This window comes from Leptosomus discolor, chromosome 5 (genome assembly GCF_034619465.1).
Source record: "Leptosomus discolor isolate bLepDis1 chromosome 5, bLepDis1.hap2, whole genome shotgun sequence".
Classification (NCBI taxonomy): domain Eukaryota; kingdom Metazoa; phylum Chordata; class Aves; order Leptosomiformes; family Leptosomidae; genus Leptosomus; species Leptosomus discolor.
In genome coordinates, this window is record NC_141395.1 from 15,468,341 (window position 1) to 15,489,027 (window position 20,687).

Below are 20,687 nucleotides of genomic sequence, written 5' to 3' on the forward strand. Positions count from 1 at the left end.
ATGATTTGTGAGGACCCCTACTAGGATTTGGAGAACCAGGAGTTAGGTATATCTTTTATTATTTTTTTTATTTTTCATTAGTCTTTGCACCACAATCAGACTATAGGAATCATAAATAAAAAATATCAGAGCTATTTAGTGACGTTTTTCACAACTTCCTTTAGGACTAAGTTGAAGTTATTATAAAAAAAAAATGTTTTATGCAGTTATTTAATGAAAGCATGAGTGACACATGCACATTAAAAAGAGAACTGAATTTGCTGTTCTACAAGATAAGGCAGGTGAACTCGGGTTCCAGAAATATTGGTTCCTGTAAAAATAGCTTTTTATGGCTGCTTCTGTCTTCCTGTCTACTCTCTGGGTCTTCAGATGAGTCTCCTTCACATCCTACCTGCAGTGTGGAATAGTAAGAAAGTCTATAAAAATAGCGTTCATTTTAAAGTGCCATTTTATTGTTGCTGAATGGTGTAACAGGATTGTTTTGAAGGAAATTAAGTATGTCACCTCAATCAAGGTCTTGAAGTAAAGTCTGTTTAAATGGTAGTTTCCCAATTGATTTTAGTTGGCTTTGTCTACAATTCTAAAGACTTTCAGTCTGCAAATATTTAATCCAGAATGTAGCTGCAATAATAGACTCTCCTTTTCTTGATATAAATGTTTCTTTGTGTTAGGATTTTGATAGTTGTGATGACCACAAGTGAAGCAAGTTTTTCAGGGAGAGAGACCATATTTTTTTGTAAGACTAGTTGACACACATGCAGAAATATGATAGGTTTGGAGCAACAAGGTCTTTTTGAGAGTCATCAGCCTTCAACAAATTACAGGTTAGAAACAATTGTTCAGAGTTTAATTTATTACATTATCTGAGTAGTCAAATTGAGTGAATAGGGCAGTTAGTACCTGCTGAGCAGAGGAGGATATTTCAAGTGGGGAGGTGATAAGGCTGTTAGTCCCTGTAGAAGAGCAAGAGAAATGGTTAATTGTTGTCATAGGAGTTAGCAGGGGATAAAGAAAATGGGGGAGAATGTAATTTGCTGTAATGTCAAGGCTTAAATGTCTTTTTTTGAGGTCTTATTCCAATTGCTAAGGCCTTGGGAACTGCTTGGTACTTGAATGCTTGGCATAACACAAAGGGGAAAGCTGACACTCACAGGCAAGAGCCTGGAGTGTGTGCTGTTCCGACCAACCATTTAAGCTGGTGCTGTGCTATCATACACAGAGGACTGGAATTTAAAAGAGGAAAACCTAATAAAGAAAACTAATATATATATAAAAAAGCTGATAAGAATTGCTTTCTATGCACTTTTCTATTTTAAGGTAGATGTGGCTCTGTTTTCATAATAATGATAATAACAAAATCTCCTTGCTGCTGTGTTTTGTTCCAGGTAATAAAACCTAATAAACTGTAGATCAGTTTACCTTGAACTGGAACAAAAATTGGGCTTGGATTGTGCTAATTTGCCAGTTTGATCTAAGACATCTGTCTTACTTCTGGCAAGGTGAATTTGAAAGGCTGGCTTCATTCCTTCTTGTTGCTCAAAGGAGGGTCTATTTGGTCTGACGGAGATGGAGTCATTTTTCCCATAGCAGCCCTCATAGTGCTGTGCTTTGTATTGGTAGCTAGAAAGGTGTTGATAACACACCAGTGTTTTGGCTGCTGCAGAGCAGGGCTCACACTGCATCAAGACTGTCTCTCCAACATTCCCCCCCTCACCAGTGGGCTGGAGGTGGACAAGTTCTTGGGAGGGGACATAGCCAGGAGAGCTGACCCAAACTGACCAAAGGAATATTCCATACCATATGACATCTACTCAGCAATAAAAGCTCAGAGAAAGGAGGAGGAGGTGGGGGCATTCATTACTGCGACGTTTGTCTTCCAGAGCAACTGCTACATGTACATTTTGTTGATGTACCTGATACCTAGAGTGCATGAAGACATGGCAGTTCTCTCTCACAGGGTTGATTATCACAAGGATATTTCAATTTCAATTAAACCTGTATCAGGAAAGCATTCAGATTTCCATGATGAAATTTTGCTCAGAGAAGGAGAAACCCACCTCAGTATAGGAACTTCTATTAAAGTGTGCACCCTGCTCTTGGGATGGACTAGTTGCTCACTCAGTGGACTAGTCCTAACTTAAGTAACACCATGCGTCTTGGTGCTCCCACATCGTGTTTGAAGACAGTTTGCACCAGTATTTCAGAAGACTGGAACTGGTATCTCACTTTGATTTGCCTTTCATTCAGTGCTTAGCAATGTTTGATTTGAGGAGTACTCGAAATCTATGTGGTTCTCCTGACATCTGTTCTGCTTGAGATAGTTAATTTAAAAACAGGATTCAAAAGGACTTCCCCCATTCTTAAAATCCAGTTGCTCAGAATTGAATGGCAACCTTTCATCTTATCCTTTTAAAACTCCATCAGAGGTCACCTTTTTCCTCTGTTACTCTCTTTGCAAATTAATCTGCAACCTCAGTCTCTTCACAGCTAGAAAGAGTCCTTCAATTTCCAAGCTGCAGATATTCTTGCCAGTTTACCGACATTTGTATCTCAGCCAGGCCTGGGATTTAGTCCCCTTACCTGTCATATGAAATCTTCCTTTCTAATCCTCTGTAGAAAACATGATATTCTTTTTATTGGATAGTATCCATGGAGTTATTAATGAGAAAGGTAAGTGCCCATTTCATGCTCTAACCTGCAGGTAGAGTGCTCTCAGAAATACTCATTTATTGTTCTTCCTGTTCAAGCTGTGATCTTGGCCTGTATTCTTTGGTTGGCTAAATGTTGAGGAGTTCAGTTCAGCTGTCAATTTGCATAATTTCCCAAGTACATATTACTTTTAATTAGTATTCTGTGACAGCGAGGAAGATGTATAAGAAACTCGTCCCCAATTGCCCTGACTGTGGTGGTGTATCAGTCTCCCCTCTTCATTCAACAGTACATAATGCTACATGATGAAAGGGCAGAAAAGACTGAAGTGGTTCATTAAAGTTATACAGGTTTTACTGAAGTCCTGCAGAAGTCACTGGAAAGACTCCAGTCAGTTTTGGATGAGGCTTATGGCTCGGAGGATCTTCTATGTAATCCATTTTTATCCTCATCACTTAGCAACTGTGTTATTCCATTCTCTTTTTAATAGGAAAGTCTCTGATTCTTCCTTAAAATACTGTAACATGCTGTCGGCTGCTCATTCAATGTATTACTCGAACAAGAATCACGTCTGCAACCACACCCTGCCTGCAGAAGTCTGGGGTGCTTGCACTCTTGTCTTGAAACAAATGTCATGGCAGCCAGCGAACAAATTGCAAATATTGCCATTGCATTTCTAGGTTCAGAAGATTTCTTTTGTAAGAACATTAACAACTCTTTTGGCAAGATTTCACTGCTTATTAAAGGAGTCATTAATCAGTCTGGAGATGATGGACTCAGTGGAATTTTCAAGTGCCACGTGATAGCTGGAGTTTCCAGCAGCTTGGTAGAGCTGAGCGTCTCCTTTATTTTCTCTAGGGATTAGACTCTTATTATCCCATTTCCTAGCCAATGAGCTTTTATTTTTCAGTTAAACTGGGTTCAGTTATAAAATCAAGTGTCTGCCAGAAGTCTTGCATATACCCTGGAGAGTTCCAGAACTGCTGCCAATTAAAGCAAAATGCTCCTGATCAGATGCAGGTTTAGGGGGAGCTGTTTACTTTTCTGACTTAGCCCTATTGGAATAATTTGAGAATAACATTCAGGGCAAATTTAACAGTTTTTTTAGTGGGAACCTATCCCACTTCTGTGGATAAATGTTTTTCAAAGTAACTGGTTTTTTTTTCTTTTTCAAATTTTTATGTTGTCTCTAGGAAGGTAGACAGCGTTGGTCAGTGTTAGGGTATCAGCAGCTTTTGTTGGCATGTATTAACTACATCATCTTGTTTTGCTCTAGAATGCTGTTTTAAGAAGATGTTTCCCTCCCAAATGAGTCAGTTAAACTAATTTAAGTTACCGCAGCATCAATTAGTTTATTTAACTTTTTTCCCAAAATGTCCTGGATAGTTTTTAGCTCTGACTAAAATTAGTTATGGCCCTTACATCATGGAGGTCTCAATTCTTGAATAAGAGCAACAAAATTGCCTTGTAAAGACACCCCCTCTCCCAAAAGGCAAATCCATCTCTGTTCTGTCCCCAAAATGTCCCTTTAATCCGATGTACACAGAATATTGCAGCACTGCCTTTGTGTTCCCACCTGCTGCTTCTTGTGGTGGGTGGGATCACACCTGCTTTGCTTCGGTATAGTGGATGGAGAGGTTTGAAGAGCTTGAAGTCTCAACAGGTTAAGCATGCGAGTAGATGCATGGGTCCTGTCCCAGCATTGGCCACGGGTTCAGTCAGCACGCTTTGCTGCTCCTGTTCCAGTAGAAGACTTCTGTGTGGATCCCAGATGGCATGCATTACTAGCTAGTGTGAATGACTAGAGTATCACTGAGTTTTTCAGGGGGTCACAGCAATCCATGAGTTTAGGACTAGGTGCACATGCTGAGAACCTTGTATCAAAAGTAGACAGAAATTTGACCTTCTATTTGGACTCATGCATATGCATCAGGGATACTTCGCTATGGTGCTGCTGCAAACATCTGAAAGCATATTGACTACACAAGGTCTTTACTGGCTTGTTTTAAGATTGTCTGAAAGATTGTTGTGCACTACAAAGATGTTTTTTCATCTTAGCATTCACCTTCTCCAGCACCATTAAGTCAGTCTAGGCATAGCTTGTTCTGCTGATACGTAAAATCTGCAAAAAACTTTGATACAAAAATCCTATCCAAATGTTGCAAAGCTTCCCCTCTGCAATCTTGCTCTTTGTTACAGCCTTCACTGCTGCCAGTGAGGCAAATTAGATACTTGAGTGCAGGCTCAGATAATGTTTGAAATTTCCTCCAAGCTCCAGTGTTACGTATGTATAAGATCTGTAAATTTCTTACTACTTTGTGTGGAGTGACTTGAATCATTGTAAATGTCTAAAATTCCAAAGAAAATGTCATTGGCATTTTAAATGTCTAAACCTTTAAAAATCTCTATAGAAAGTTAACCATATTTGTTTATATCACTGCAGTTGACTGTCTGCGTTTCCTGTAATTTGTCATGAATTGAAAATGGAGGTGGAAATATAACAATAAAAAAAAAAAAAAAAGAGCCTGTGACATCTCTTATGCTGCCAAAACCCAGCAGGCAGTAGAAACTTTTTAGAGGTTGAGAGCAAATTTCCATCCTGCTTCCCACCTGACTAATGTTCGGGTGAGTTTGGGTAAGCTTTGGATTATATCTCAAAACTCATTCTAACATGATATACCCATGGATACCTTTTGCCATTGCTAAAATCTGGATTGTAGCATTCTGCATCTAACAGGGCAGGGAATACATAAACAGCTTAATATAGATACATATCTGTCAAGAGTTGTTTCGTCCAGTAATAACTCAGTCTCTTTCTGGCACTTTATTTATTTTCCATTTTAAAATAAAGACTAGAAAGACATTTGAAAGTGATAGGGAACACCATCAGCTGTCTGAGGTTTTAGAGAGGAATTCCCTAAGCACTGTGCAACTTCCTACACATCCATCAAGTACTGTTCTTTATAATTATCCTGTTAGAGCGAGGTACCAGCTCTGGTGAGAAGCAGTACCATGGAGGAAGCCTTTTACTCCGATGTTTTATCAGATTCCAGTTGTTACTTTACAAAGCAACCTAGTTCAAAGCAATGTGGCTGCAACAATCTCCTGGAGTGGCTTTGAAAGACATTGTTCCTTAAATGCATCCCAGCTTTATATATTGTTGAGATCTTAATTACATGGCTTGAGTGACCTGGATGGGTAATCTATGATGGTTGAACAAAATGGTGGAGTCATTTCTTCTACAAACTACAGTGATACATGCTGGGACAGATTCTGATGACTGCTTTGAGTAAATATGCTGCTCTTCTGGGCAAATAGCACCATTGATTTTGGGGCTGGATGACTAAGGTAATCAACTAAGTTTGGCATTGAAATGGTGTTGGATTTCACCACACTTGCTGTGTATGTAATATTTTAATTATTCCTCAAAATGCCCCATGAAAACTGTGGGACCTTCTAGCACTGGTCAGGAAACCTGACTATTGTTTCATACCACTATAAGTACTGTTGTATTCAAGTGACATTTTTTTTTGAGTTTCCTCACGAATTTTGAAATAATTTCAGAATAATTATTTTTAATTATTTGTGGTATTATTATTGAATGGACTTTTATTATTTGGAGTAGCACACGGCTATGTCACTCTGGGTTAAAGAATACATAACCAGTACTGCTGCTGCAAGTTATATATTGAATATTTGAAATAAACCCAGGAAATTTGCCCCATGTTTTGCCCCATATAGTAAATTCAAGCAGATGAGGAAGTTTTTACTTTTAAGGCTATGTAACTTTGATGTAAATGGGCAAAAGTACTGTCATTAGTGACTGCAGTTTGGCTTATATTTAGAATAAATCTAATCTGTTTTGTAGAATTCCTGTGCACTGGAGTTTGCTTTGTTTTTTCAGTTGCAGTTTGCCTCGTTCACATCCCAGTGGTCCCATCAGTGCAGGGCCAATGCAGCATGTTTGTGTCACATCATGCAGCACATGAAAGAGCAAGCGGACAGACTTGCTGTTCCTTCGGTGTTAGCTCCTGAAGTCAGCATAGATCCACATGAGTTTGATTGTCTTGACATAAAGCTAAACTTGAGCTTGAAACAGGAGGTGCTGGGAAACACAAAGCAGATGTGGCCATGTGGGATGGTCTGTCTGGGCTAGCAAATAAGCCCTTCTGCACCCAGGCATGGTCTTGATATGGGGCATTTGGGTACATTTACATCCTTCTAGGAACTGAGGTTTTGATTTCTGATCCCCTCCATTTGGGGTGAAAGTTAAATTTTGAAGTCAGATGTATTTTCCCAGAATGGACAGACACATTTCCTAATGAGTTCCAAAGATTTGTGTCTGAATAACAATGCCTATTTCAGCCTTGAGAGCCCTTAGAAATCCCATGAGCTTATTCAACTGCGGATGTTTTGGGATGAACAAAAAATTGTCAAGTTGATTAAGTTTAATTTTTATTATTTGCAGGGGAACGTGACATTTTCTTGCTCAGAACCACAAATTGTTCCTATCACCTTTGTCAGCACCAGTCGAAGCTACTTGCTGCTACCTGGCACTCCTCAAATCGATGGTTTATCAGTCAGCTTCCAGTTTCGGACATGGAATAAAGATGGCTTACTTCTGTTCACCGAATTGTCTGAAAATTCAGGATCTCTCTTGGTTTACCTCCATGGTGGGAGATTGACATTACTTATTCAGAAAAAGACAGAGAACCCAGTGGAAATCAGTGAAGGTACTTAATTTTTGTTAATTAAGTCTCACCTGTCTCCTTTTAAAATACAAAGGTCCAGCCCCACAGGATGAAAGGGTGGTGCAATAAGGAAACATCTAGTCTTCCTTTCTCTTTTCAAGTTTTCTCTTACTTTTCAGTGGTAGAACTACTCTGTGCAGTTTGCGGTATATCTAAGCATGGAAAGTTGGCATCCTGAGATCTCCAGACTCAATCTACCTGACAATTAGCTCAGCCTCTGTGTTCTTAAACAGTCAAGCTAAATTTTCTTCTGTCAGGTCACGTGAAGACCTTCCCGTTTCCCATCCTCAGATTGTGCTGAAGCCAGCTGGGAGCCAGCTCAGCCACTGTTCCCCAGCAGAAGTTAAAGGAGTCTGAGACCTGATTTTCTTCCTCTGACTGTAGCTTTGCGCTCTCCTTTTGTGCTACACTCAGAAGAGAGACAGACCTCTCCTCACACTCCCTCATTGGCTTCCTTAGTCAGTTTGCAAGTTGCTTGGTGCAGTGCAGCTGGTGGGATGCAACAGGGTGAAATGGGGTTGCCTCTCACACGTAAAATGCAGGGGAAGTTTCTTGTAAGCACTTACCGGAACAGCTATGCCTTGGCTTCCAGAGACAAAAGGGAAACAATTTCAGACTGTACAACAGACAGGACCAGCGTGGCCCAGCTGCCATCCCAGTGTGACCTATATAAGCCATGCTGGATCCCAAGCAGAAATGTTCTTTGCCCAGGACCTCTGCACATCCTTTGCTGTTATGAAGCCGTGTTGGGTAGGAGATTGGGAAATTCATTTTCTGCATGGGTTGAATACCTAGTTTCCAAAGGTGGATGAGCAAGAGACTGATGGAACTCAGATGGAGCTAAATAATAATAATAATAGTATTTTCTAAAATAACAGGTGTTTAAAAATATGTAACATTAAAATTTACCCAGTACAGACTAAAAGAGGGCAGATGTATCTATTAAAAGCAGAGATAAAATCTGACAGAATGGTCAAAGCAGAGTTGTTCTGTATGCATGTTTCGTACCCCTTTATGATGGAAAATGAGGCAGCCCTGCATCTATCCTTGTTCATGTAGATTGCTACAGTCTCAGCGTTCTGCAATTGAACACTGAAAACTGAGTTTCCAGCTTTTATTGCAGTCCTAATTAAATTGCTGACAAAGCTGAGACAATGTCAATATTTGGTTTGGTGTATTTGTTTTTATGTAGTTCTGAAATCATGAACCTGAGCCCAGCCTTTGCTATCCAAAACATTGCTAAACTGCCTACTTACACATGGAAAATATGCAGAAATTGCAAGTGCCATGTTCTGCAGATGCCAGGTACTCACAATAAACTCATGCTTGCTCAAGAATGGACCTATTTTTGCCCCAAATGGGACCTGTTTTGTTTTGACATCTTTTCAAACTTCAACAACGTATTTCACTTCAAAATGGACTTGTTCTAGTTGAAAAATCATTCATTTCTTCTGGGAAACCAGCCTCTTATTCTATGGAAATTGTGCCTGTGTTAACAGCCATTACTGTGGAAATGGTCTCATTTTCAAATTCATAATGAAATGACTTTTCATACACATAACACCCACAATTTTTTTATTTTGTTTTGAACTGTTCTCACACCTCTTTGTGTCACTAAGTGCTCGTTTGTTTCTTCTGAAAGCTACATTGCCAAAAAATATTTCTTTAGGGAGGGGAGTAAATACTAGTTGTCGGTGCCTGATTTCAGTGACTCCAGCCTGATGGTAGTGTATTTTGAACCTTAATTAGGTTACTTTTGATCTGCACCACTGTGTGTGAGCTCAGAAGCTTGCCCACTGATTTTCACAGCTGTCAGAATAGAGGATGTGGAGTTCCTTTGTAACTGTGTGGTGCTACTTCAAGAGCCACAAGATGCTTTGCTGGTTTTCGGAATAAGAAATCAGAGAGGTTCTTTCCTGCTTTGCACAACTGTCTAGAGGAGAAAGGGGCTACCTAGTACCATAACATCTCATGTACCTTCATAGGTTCCTGGTCAGAGCAACAATCCTAGCTTGCACAAGACCCATGTTGAAATCCAATAAAGAGAAGCTTTGTACATCCATCAATAAGACTATGCAACTAACTTAGTGCTGAAGGATTTTAAGAAACACAAATTCTACTGGTACCTACTGGAGTTTGTCAGGTTTCATGTTGGACACTGAGACAGCGTATGACCATCTGACTGAATCTAATCCTCTGCAATCTCAGGCATGTGTTTAGTACCAGAAGTTCAACAGAGATCTTCTCTGCATGCCCCTGTGAGCTATAAGCATTTCCCAACAGACCGAAGATAGACAAGAACACCCACAAGATGGTAATAAAGTGCTACAAGAAAGGTGAAGGGCCTGGCTAGCTTGATGAGTTCCTGCAGTACTAGAAGTAGATTAGATTAAAATGTGAGATGACCTACTTTAATACTCTCAAAAGCTTTCCCTTTCTTGGGCCTTTTCTTCTGTGCCAGTTTGTTTCCAGAGGTATTGAGTTGTTTTTAGCTGCGAGTTCTCCCTTTTTTGGGGTCAGCTGTACAGTTGTGATCACAAATTGGAAGCAAAAGGAGGTTTGAAGGGCATGATTGTCTCCTGCACCTCTTTTTTTCACTCTTTGTACTTGTTTTTTGCCAGGCACCTATCTCCATGATGGGCTTTGGCATTCTGTTAATATCAATGCCAGAAGACATCGCATTACCCTGACATTGGATAACAATGCTGCCACTGCTGGCCATGCGACTACTGTATCAAGGATCTACTCTGGGAACAGCTACTATTTTGGAGGTGGGTTTTCAGACAGATGCAGGACAGGTTTTCATGATGCAGATCCTCAGATGGTCACCATTTATGTCTCCTCAGATGCACTCCCTTTACAACTAACGCCAAATGTTGCAATAATTGATTTTAGACACCCTACTGACCTGCAGTGCATACAGATAGAATGGTCTTGATCTACCCTGACAGAGAGAAAAAAAGCAGAACTGCTAACACAGCTGTAAAAGTGGACTACTGGTAGTGGTAGTGGATGGGTAGCTACATCTAGCTGGCAAAACATGTAAAAACTACACAGCTGTATTAGCCACAAGTGTTTTTTCTAGTTAAAAGGCCTGAGGACTGTTGGTATTATTAATAGTCCTGTAGATATCATCACTGTCCTGATCAGGCTCAGTGACTTTAGACTTCAGAGTTTAATTGACATATGGCTCAGATCTACAAAGGTATTTAGGTACTGTGCTTTCATGGAAATGAATGTAGGTTTAGCTCAATTTTGAAAATGGAAAGAACAGTCTTGAAAAATACTACCTTCTGCTTTTTGGACTGCAAGCATAAATTTGGATAAGGGGAGTGTCATCGACTGTCTTTTTTATCTAATATATTTCTGTGTAGTGCTTACCGTAGTGAGGCTCTGATCTCAATGAACCCTCTGGACACAGCATTAAGTGAGGATGTGCAGGAGGCTTTGGATCTCAGAGGTGGCCAGATACTGAGAAAGCTCAGATACAAAAGGTTTTCTTGCTTGCTCTCCACAGGATTTCATCCTTTTACTCTGTGCATTACCTCAGAAGTAGAAGTTAACCCATAGTGGTTTTAGAGTTTATACAGCATTTTTATGGGAGTCGGTTGCTATCAACTCTGGAGTTTAAAGAAGATAGGAAAAAAAAATTTGATTTTGCTTAGCACATGTGATAACCTCATACTCTGATGTTTCCAGGGGCTGTTCTCTCTTTTTTCTGTTTTTGTAGGTTTTGGGGTTTTTTTCCCCTCTTTGCTTAAGGATTTATAACACAGAAGGCTGCATAGTACAAGGAATGAAAACACTTGGAATAATGAGCCTCCGAGTTCTTGCATCAGGAAATCCCAGCAGAAACAGATGAACATTCCAATATTCTTCTCTGCCTCTTCTCTTTTTCCCACAGGGTGCCCTGACAATTTCACCGATTCCCAATGTTTAAATCCCATTACTGCTTTTCAAGGCTGTATGAGGCTCATCTTTATTGATAACCAGCCCAAGGACCTCATTTTAGTTCAGCAAGGCTCCCTGGGGAATTTTAGTGATTTACACATTGATCTGTGTGGCATCAAAGACAGGTAATTATTGTGTCCTCTTTCTTGTATTTGTTCTTTTTTTCATCCTAGTGGTTTATATGTACAGGTTGCATTGGGTGAAAATTCTAATCTGCCAACATTATGGATATTAAGCATAATAGAGCTGCTAATAGAAAATATTACAGCAAAGATAGCAGGACTAGAGGGGGAATGGTTTCAATTACATGAGGCTCCCTTCACACTGGCTTGTAGGAAATAGAGTATGCAAATTCAATCAAACTACAGATTGGTGAAAGGATTAAATTTTATGCATAAACAACATTTGATTGCTTTGAAGTTTGAGGGAAATGAAAGAGAAGGAAAAATTATTTGATTCATCAGAACATGTCATCCCCTTAATATATTAGCTGTTTTTGCTTAAGTAGATCATTTACAATTTTTCTTGTTAGCCATTACAGCACAGCACGTTTATCATAAAGGTACGGTACACCTCATGCTACATACTGCCCATTCAGTAGGACAATATAATGATGAAATGTCTGTATCTAGCAGAGACACATTTCCGTTTAAATACTGATATGAATCTCTCCTAAGCTGAAACCTGACAGGAAACCCAGATTTTCTCATAAAGAATAGAGAGGAAACGAGCAACCAATTTTTTTGGAAGTATTTCATAATTTCTGCTTTGCTTTCTATGGATTTTTATTGTCTCAGTATTTCTGGATTATTTCTGAAAATGGGTACTGTGAAGTCAATACATGGAATAACAGGCTTTGATTTTGGTTTTTTGTTTTTAAATCTAGCTAAATTCTGGAAAATGGAAATGGAACTGCTGGAAATTTCATGTGCTTCAGGTAGTTAAGAGAATAGTAAGGATATTTTGGAATTGAGGTAGGACCTTAAGCATTTAACGTAATTTTTCAGACATGTTACTTGGAAAGGTGGAGCTGAAGGATGATCTTAATTATTGCTTACTGTAGGAGGGATCAGCCTGCTGGAGCTGCAATCTTTTCAAAAGTGGGCAAAACTTCTGTTATGCGAGACCTTTGTGCTCATCTTTGTATGTTCATGTTTGTTAACTTGTATGGAGAAAATACTGACCCTGCTGATCAAACCTGTTTCCATGTTTAATGTTGACTGAATTCAGGAGCATATGACTTCCACGTTTGGTGTGCCTGAAATGGTAGACAGAATTGATAAGATGCATCTGATTTAACAAAAGAAAGTAAAATGTAAACGTCCTGAGAACTAAGAGAAAGAATTTTGGTGTTTTCTTGGAGAAACAATTTCTTTAAGATCGAGTGGACCATTCAAAGGTAATTTGTATATTTGTGTATTGAAACAGAAGTGGACTCTTCTGTTATGATGCAGAGGTGCTGTGAGACGTCTCCAGTGCCTTCGTTGTCACCAAGTCCAGGCTACAATGCAAATCTGTGGTATTGCTGCAAGTATCTTCAGTATCCTAAGGATAACAAGCATCAGTCTGTGATCATATGATATAATTATTTAGGGCAAGGATCTAAACATAATAAGAATGCTGTTGCTTTACATAATCATTGCCTTGAACATATCACACACATAAACAAAAGTTATACGTGATCTAGTGAAGATCAAAGCACCGTCTTCCAATGCAGTTCTCTGGACAGCATTAAACTTATGTCTCTGTGCTATATATCTAGATAGATCTGTAGTAGGTAAGATCTATAGTAGTTATGACCATATAGTAGTTATGATCTACCTAGATTATATAGTAGATATGATCACAAAACCAAGGTAGATTAAAAAAAGGTAAAAAAAAAAAAGGATTTGATTTACAATTAGGAGAAGTGATTCTCTTATGGCTGAATTTGGTATTATCAGTAGATGTGCCCTGAAGGGGAAGAGAAAAGCCTGCCGTGTGGGAAAGTGTTGGGCTCAAGGTCAGAAATTCTCCTTGTCATGGAAGGGTGGTTAGCCTCACTGGCACCATGTCAAGATTGCAGCTTTCTCATTCAGTGAAACATCCAGTGCTCTCTCCCTGTCTGGCAACTCCAATAACTGTGCTGAAGCTGTTTTGCAGGGAAGAATGAAGGATTTTTTTTTTTTTTTTTTGGTCCAAATCATATCGCACATTTTATGCATCTGGGACACAATCTTGAGAGAGGTTAAATTTACAGAATTGATTTCAGGAAGTTACAAAAGCTGTGTAAAGATTCACAGGGCAAAGTACTGCTGGTTCAGTACTGAACTCAAGAGTGATCATAGCAGCAAGGGACAGCTGGAAAGAGGGATGAAATTAAAAGAAAATAAATAAGGAAAAATATAGACAAGAGGCAAATCCTTTGTGTTATTTTGCCAACACAATTGATCCGAAGCCAGTGGATGAGCAGGTGAAAGACTGAACAAGAAAGTATTTGTGGAGTGTGTCCCTCCTAACTATTTTTGAAAATTTTATGTTCTGCAACCCTATTATATGGCATAATTGGTTACAACAAACTATAGATGGAAAGCTTTGGGAGAACAGGAGATTTGAATTCAAATCTAAAGACTGTATTGCTGTCTAGTCTGCATGGTGTACCCTCGAGTATGTTTTCAATTCTTGTTCAAATTGGTTCATTGCACAAAATGTCTGACACTTCCAGTCACTGTAATTCAACTAGTCACCGTAGTTCAACTAGTGCTCTGTATCGCAGCAGCTCTAGAGTACAGGAAAGTTGGGGTCTGGCTCCAGGCATGCAATATCCAGCTGCTCATTCTCTCCATATAAGGTGTGTTAAAACTCTGTAAAAGCATATTCTCCAAGAAATTTGATCTCCCCTTTCTTAATTATGAGATTTATTGCTGTGTGCATCGTAAAGCACGTGTTTTTGTAATTTTTACGCATGTGGGAATTGTGTAGCTTAATTAACGTGTAAATGGGACATTTGTCTTAGTTATCTAAGCAAAAATCTTTTTTCAGGAATATGCCTTTATTTAGGAAGCAGTTTATTTGTTACAGGATTGCAGGCCAAGCTCATTCAGACTAGGGCTCTGAAAGCAGTGGTTAGGCAGCTCACTGCAACTTGTGCCTGCTTTTAAAAAGAGAATTAATGTCTTTGTTTTGAAAGATAATAAGCTGGGACCACTACTGGTGTCGGCACAATGTTTTTGAGAGAGAAGCTAGTTGTGTAAGCATATTATACACACACACACACCCCCCGGGATTCCCTGTATAAAGTGATGAGCCTCCATTAATTTAAATGGAATCATCAGAGGGATTAAGCCTTAATATCTCATCGTCTCTTATCTCTGTATTTGAACTATATGTGTGCTCAAGTGAACTTGGCATGAATGCTTTCCATCTCCCTGTATTTGTTATTTCCATCCTTTGGTAACTATTTCTCAGGAAATAAGTGCCATGTCACTAGCTGAGCTATCAGAGTGCACACATAAAAAGTGGGGATGTCCGTAGAAATACACAGGAGTTTTGCCACCTTTCCATTTGGTGGCTGGGGAGACAGTGCCAAGTGAAGACACTTTTGGAGACATAAGTGGACTTGATCCTGTTGCTGACCCTGCTTTGAGCAGGGGGCTTTTGCTGGAGACCTCCAGAGGCTCCTTACAGCCCTAGCGATCCTGTGAACAAGGCCACCAGTAGCTGCTGTGGCCCTGGCTGAGTGGGCAGTTCAGGATGTATTGGCAAGAGCTGGGTTTAGCAGGTAACACACAGAAAACTCATGTCTTCTGTGTTTTCAGTAGGACATTAAGAAGCTGTACAGTCTGCAGCTGAACACAGCAATATGGACTGTCCCGATGATGGAGGAAGGCTAGTTAGCACCATCTCCTGTTAAAAGACTGCTTGTTTCTAGCCCTCAGCTGCAGTGCCAGCACAACTGGTGTTCCCACTGCTGCGTATCAAATTGTCTCTGATTTGCCATCCCCTTGTTTGGGGATGTACCTACATATTGTCCTTAGGTGTGACACATCCTGTGCAAGGAGAGGCATCCCCAATCTATTAATATCAGAGCTGTGTCTGCTCCACAGGCCCTGCAAAGTAGTGCTGCATTCCCTGCTTCACCTCCTTCAAGGAAAAAATGTTCCCAATGCTTTGTGGAACAGGCAAGTAGAATCTGTAGGAGGAAGCAATTTTTCCTGTAGCAATGTGTTTGTAGGACTCTTGGCGTTATCCTTGCTGCCTGCCTCCTGCTAATCTAGCTAACGATTTTTTTTCTTTTGCTCATAGTATGCATATTTGTTGTAGTCGTCCAAATACACAGCTTGCTCGGTCTTTTCTGAGGATGTTGCAAAGTATGGTGCTTACACTGCTCCTGTTATGAAGTGTTAGAGGTCATAACTGCCTGCAATGCGTTTGTCCCCACTCCAGTGAGAGGTAAAGAAAAAATGAGACAATATCCTGCTAAGCTGTAGAGGTTTGCTCCATATTTAAAAGGAAGTGGATTTAATTTTATCCCTCTTTGTTGTTGCCTTTTCAGGATTTCTGCTTGTTTAGGAGCGCATGTACGCATCAGGGGTTGTTTTCTTTAAGCTGATTTAATAAGTCAGAAAATACAGTTTCTTACAGCATGCTGGCATTTCTGCTCTATGGCATGGTACAGAGCAGAAAGTAACAAGGCAGAGATGTCTGGAAGTGAAAGTGCCATGAAGTCCTTGAATTCAGAGACTTTTTGTTGGAGAGGGAAGAGATATCTTTGAACATCTATGCAGTCTTTTGCAGCAGTACATGTACTACATTGATCATCCCTGACCAAAATCCATCTGGCATAGGCCCAAAAAAATAAATGCAGACTCTGAATTTATTTTCAGTTCAGAGTGATATAGATTAAGTTCATGGCTACAGGGACCGTACGGCCCTCACTTTTGGTGTTTTGCACTGTAAGTGTTTTTTTTTTTTGGAAGGGAGGCATCTTCTGGAGGTGAGAAATTAAACCTAAAAGCTTCCAGGGGAAAACCTTAGCAGTAAGAAAGTCTAATGAGAACAGAGTAATGCTTCCTGTCTTTGGCCCTTAGTCTGTAGGGAGGATGTCAGTGTTAAGGGAAGAAAAGGTGGCAAGCTGCATAAAAATTTCATTTGCTTCTCATAGATGCTGAAAGTCAGAAGGGATTCGTTCCCTTTTCTTGAGCTTCACTAAATGTCTAGCTTTAAGTGTATGGCCAGGCTCCTCATCCTTCACCTGCAAGTAGCGTGTTAGGGGCTTTACAGATACAAGCTGGAATGACTTTCCAAAGTACTTCTGGTTTAGAGAAAAAAAAAAAGGCAAAACAGCAACACAAAAGGATGCCTCTTTCCTAACGGTGTCTTCACTTATGCATTTTCCTCCTCAGTATTTTACAGTATTTGCAAAGACTCCTTGAGTCTGTTAAACAGCCTCCTGGAAAGAGGTTGGGGATGTGGTTACAGAAACTTCTCACTTAGGGTAAGAAATCACAGATGCATCTAGGCAGTGTGGCTGGTGCAGAGCTCATCTTTCAGTCTCTTTACCACTGATGCAAAGCATGGAGCTGCTGTCCCCAGGGATGCTAGTGCTTCCTTTCCCTGGTTAGCATGTGCATGTGGCAGAACAGAGGGTTGAGTCTTCTTGCGCCTTCTCAAGCTGACAAACCCTAACCTGTTTCTTTAGGAGAGCAGTAACAAAAGTATTGGTTTCTCTAGTGCTAATAGTGATTCTCTAACCCGAGGTTTATTCCATGCTGTGATGGGTCATAAACTCAGATCAGTTAAACATTCTTCATGCAATGTGTTCTCTTGTTGGCTTAGAAGGAAAACATGCTTGCTGCCATTCCCCTGATCTAAGCAGGACCCCTGAGCCATAGCACTGATACCAAAATACCAAGCTCTTAGCATCTACAGCCTTCGTTTTGAAATTTGGAGTAACTGGCAACTCTACAAATCTTGAAATACGAAACAGAGCTAGTGAGCAAAACAGGTGGTGAATGTGTCCGAGTGAGGAGCTGCAGGGGGATGTGCAAACTGTGAAGTAAACGCTAGCCAAGGTTGCCGCTTGGTGTTTAGCTGTCCTAGGTTCAATAGCAGTCATGCTTCAAAATTTCTATTCTCTATAAACATATTCAGAGCCCAAACTGTTTCTTAAATGTCTGTGTCTATATGAAAAGACACAAAATAGATCTAGAAAACATCCCCTGCAAGGAAAGATCAAGTTCTGGTTCTTTGACCAGGAGAGATTGCTGAAGGGAGGCAGCATAATGGTCTTTAGGTGCTAAAAGGCTGCTGCAGTGCAGAAGGGAATAATCCTCTTTTCTGACCAGGATGTATAGCAGAGAGGCCATGGCATAGACTGCCTGAGGAGACTGTCAAGTCTCTGTCACTGGAAGGCTTTATGAGTAGGTTAGATGAGTCTGTGAGAAATAACAAACAGGGGTACGGGTGATCCTGCCTCGGGCTGTGAGCATGGTCTAAGTGATCTTCTGAGTTCCCTCCAGCTCTGTGCAATTCTGTTGCATTTGCTCAGGCATCTCCTCCAGCTGGAACAACTGTGTCTTGTTCTTGCTTTAGGGATTCTGAAATGTCATCAACAGTAACACTGCTTAAGAAAAACAAAACAAAACCAAAATTATGTGGGAAGTATTTTTCAGTAATTCAACTTAGGAATTCTCACACCTGTGAGAAAGCTCACTTGGTAGAAGTGTCTCTCAGACACTCTAAGGCAGTGCTGTGGCAGAGAGTAGCAACCATAGATACGGTTTCGTGCCTTTTTTTTTTTTTAACCTGAGATGTATATGTTAAGTTTCGAGTGTAAGGGGATGGGGGAGGAGGAGCAACACTTTCTGCTCATTTGTCACTTCCCTGATTTGCTTTTTGCTTCTAAAAATGCATGACTCAGTTTTACAACTGCAGGATGAAGCTCTGTGATTGCAGAATTTATTGCCTTGTTTTTTCTTGAGATTTTTTCTTTGCAGATTCCATGATGCCTAGAGTGATGGTTCAGCTCAGGCTGTGTATTTTTCTTTGATGAAGAGTAACTTGATTCCCTTCTACTTGGCTCTCTGTTTTCACGAGATCCTGTGACTTGGATTTGACGTGTCTGTCCCTCTTTCAGATGTGGTCAAAATGAGGATGAGAAGTTTGTAAACTGTTAGGAGGAGGCGGGGACTGAGGCACTGGATAACTATGGGAATATCTTCCCCTTAGTAAATCAAGCTAACTGTGTGTGTCGATCTCTTCACAACCTCCACTTCAGTTGCTAAAAGATGTAACGCAGATCCAGTTGGATATATTCACTGACCTCAACCTTGGCCTGACCAGCCCTTTCCAAGAAGTATGTCCTCTCTGGGCCACTCAGAGATGGTGCTGTGTGCAGCTCTGACTACAAGAGTCTGTCATTCAGGCCTCACGGCTGTTTCTAAAACTGACACACTGTTCTTTTGTATGCCACAAACTGTTCTCTGCAAGGAGAGATTAAATAGGCTAGGACTCTTCAGCCTGGAGAAGAGAGCACTAGGCAGGGTTGTGCGATGAGAAGCAGCACGAAGGAGGTGAATAATAAAAAGAATTTGCCGTTTCTCACAAATTCAAGTCTTGCATGGCATCAAATTGGATGTTGTTAGATGCTGTAGAGGTCAAATATAAAGGAAAAAGGCAGTAAGATGTGCATGAATTCCATAAGCCACAGATTGCTGGAAGCTGGCAAAGTGTTCAGTGACATACTTGTAAACTTACTTCATCAGCATCTTTGCTGTGGCGCTGTCAGAGTAAGGAAATTGAACAAGAGGCACTGTTGATCTGAAGCAAAGTCTGGAGGGAGGTGATAATCTTGTGACTAGGAAGTGCAAGTTCCTCACTGTTTTAAAAACATCCTTTTCAATGTGGGCAGCTCTTTGTACCTCTGTTGTTTAAAACCAAAGCATATTTTGTCACAGCTGTGCTAATCTCAAAATATATTGGAATCTGACTGTGAATTTTGTTAAGTACTAATACTTTCTGCACTGTATTTTGTCTTCCTACATGGCAGTGGAATAGTGGGGGTGTGGGTCTGTCTGTGTGAGGGCAAACAATGGAAGACATAGCCTGGGGGGAATTCAGGCAACCTCTCATTTAAAAGTAAATGAAATGGGTAGGAAAACAAATATGCAGACGCTGCGAATTTGGCTGCAGTGTTGAGAAGCTCTGGGATTTCCCATTCATCAATTGGCTGGAATGCCAGATTTTGGGACTAGAAATACTAGTTTCAGTCCTGAAGCTGAGTTGGTTGTTTGCTGTTATTGGCATCCTGTTCAGAAAATAGATGCAGGAATGTGGGCTCAAGAGATATTGAAGCTCAAGAGTTGCCATGGATATTAGGAAAATGTGCCAGAAAATCATTAAACCTCAGTCCAGAAACACTGTGGATTTCCAGCCCTTCGTCATACAGCACAGATGCTCCCTTTGGGCTGAGCAAGACTGTCTGCTCTTACAGCAGATGGACCCCTTGGAATGTGGCAGCAAGGGTTGCAGTGTTGCCTGCAGCCTGTAGGCATGAGTTGATTAATCTCATCCACTTCTTGCATGCAGTGAGACAAACTACTTTGCAGAGTTAGTCACAGAGAAGGAAATTCCATTTCCAGGGTTTCTTGCACTCCATGTGTGCACAAAAAGGTAAGATCTGGTGTGGTTTCCTCTGCCAGCTCCTCCAAACTCTGTAAAAGGGAAGTGCTTAGGAGGCATTTGGCACTGCTTGTGCCAAACAGCTCTCATAAAGTAAAAACTGCCCTCATTTTCCTTTGACCTGACACCTCTCCTTTGCTCCTCAAGATGGTGCTAGACAAATGGTTGCTTCCACCAGGCTTTTGAGGCACATCCTTAGATGTGCCATACCCTCTTGAGGCACATCCTTAGTGTTGACGGTTACATTAATGCTTTTGAACTCCTCAACCCCCATCACAAAGGATGTGGTATTCAAGTTAACAGAAAACTCTGTTAAGGAGCCTGAAATTTCATATGATTCTGCTATTCCTGTCAGGGCTGAATATAGCTTGAAACTGTTGACTTTTTTTGGTAGCAAAGTTTACCTGGACAGAGGTAGGGCTAAGGCAGATGCAGAAGTACAGTGTTGTACACCCATTGTTATATTGTCATAAATTGTATACACTATTTGTGCTTGAGTATATGAGGCTCAGTAGTCTTGGGATTAAGAAGGTCATTTATTTGTTGAACCTGTCATTATTCATAAATGAACTATAAGGGTAGTTGGAGCCTGCTTTCCTTTAGGCTCAGATTCACATGAATGCATAGATAAATGCATGCATTTCTCTCCCTGTCTACAGCTGCTAGGGTACTTTA

The 20,687-nt window shown here is 40.4% G+C and overlaps 1 protein-coding gene across 1 annotated transcript in view; it reads left to right on the forward strand.

The window, feature by feature from the left end:
- Nucleotides 1-20,687, forward strand: part of CNTNAP5 (contactin associated protein family member 5) — a 291,688-nt gene that overhangs the window by 152,309 nt on the left and 118,692 nt on the right. The window contains exons 8-10 of the mRNA XM_086464950.1: nt 7,118-7,382; nt 10,022-10,171; nt 11,305-11,476. Of these exons, the coding sequence (XP_086321076.1) occupies nt 7,118-7,382; nt 10,022-10,171; nt 11,305-11,476 (587 nt within the window). The remainder of the gene's footprint in view (nt 1-7,117; nt 7,383-10,021; nt 10,172-11,304; nt 11,477-20,687) is intronic.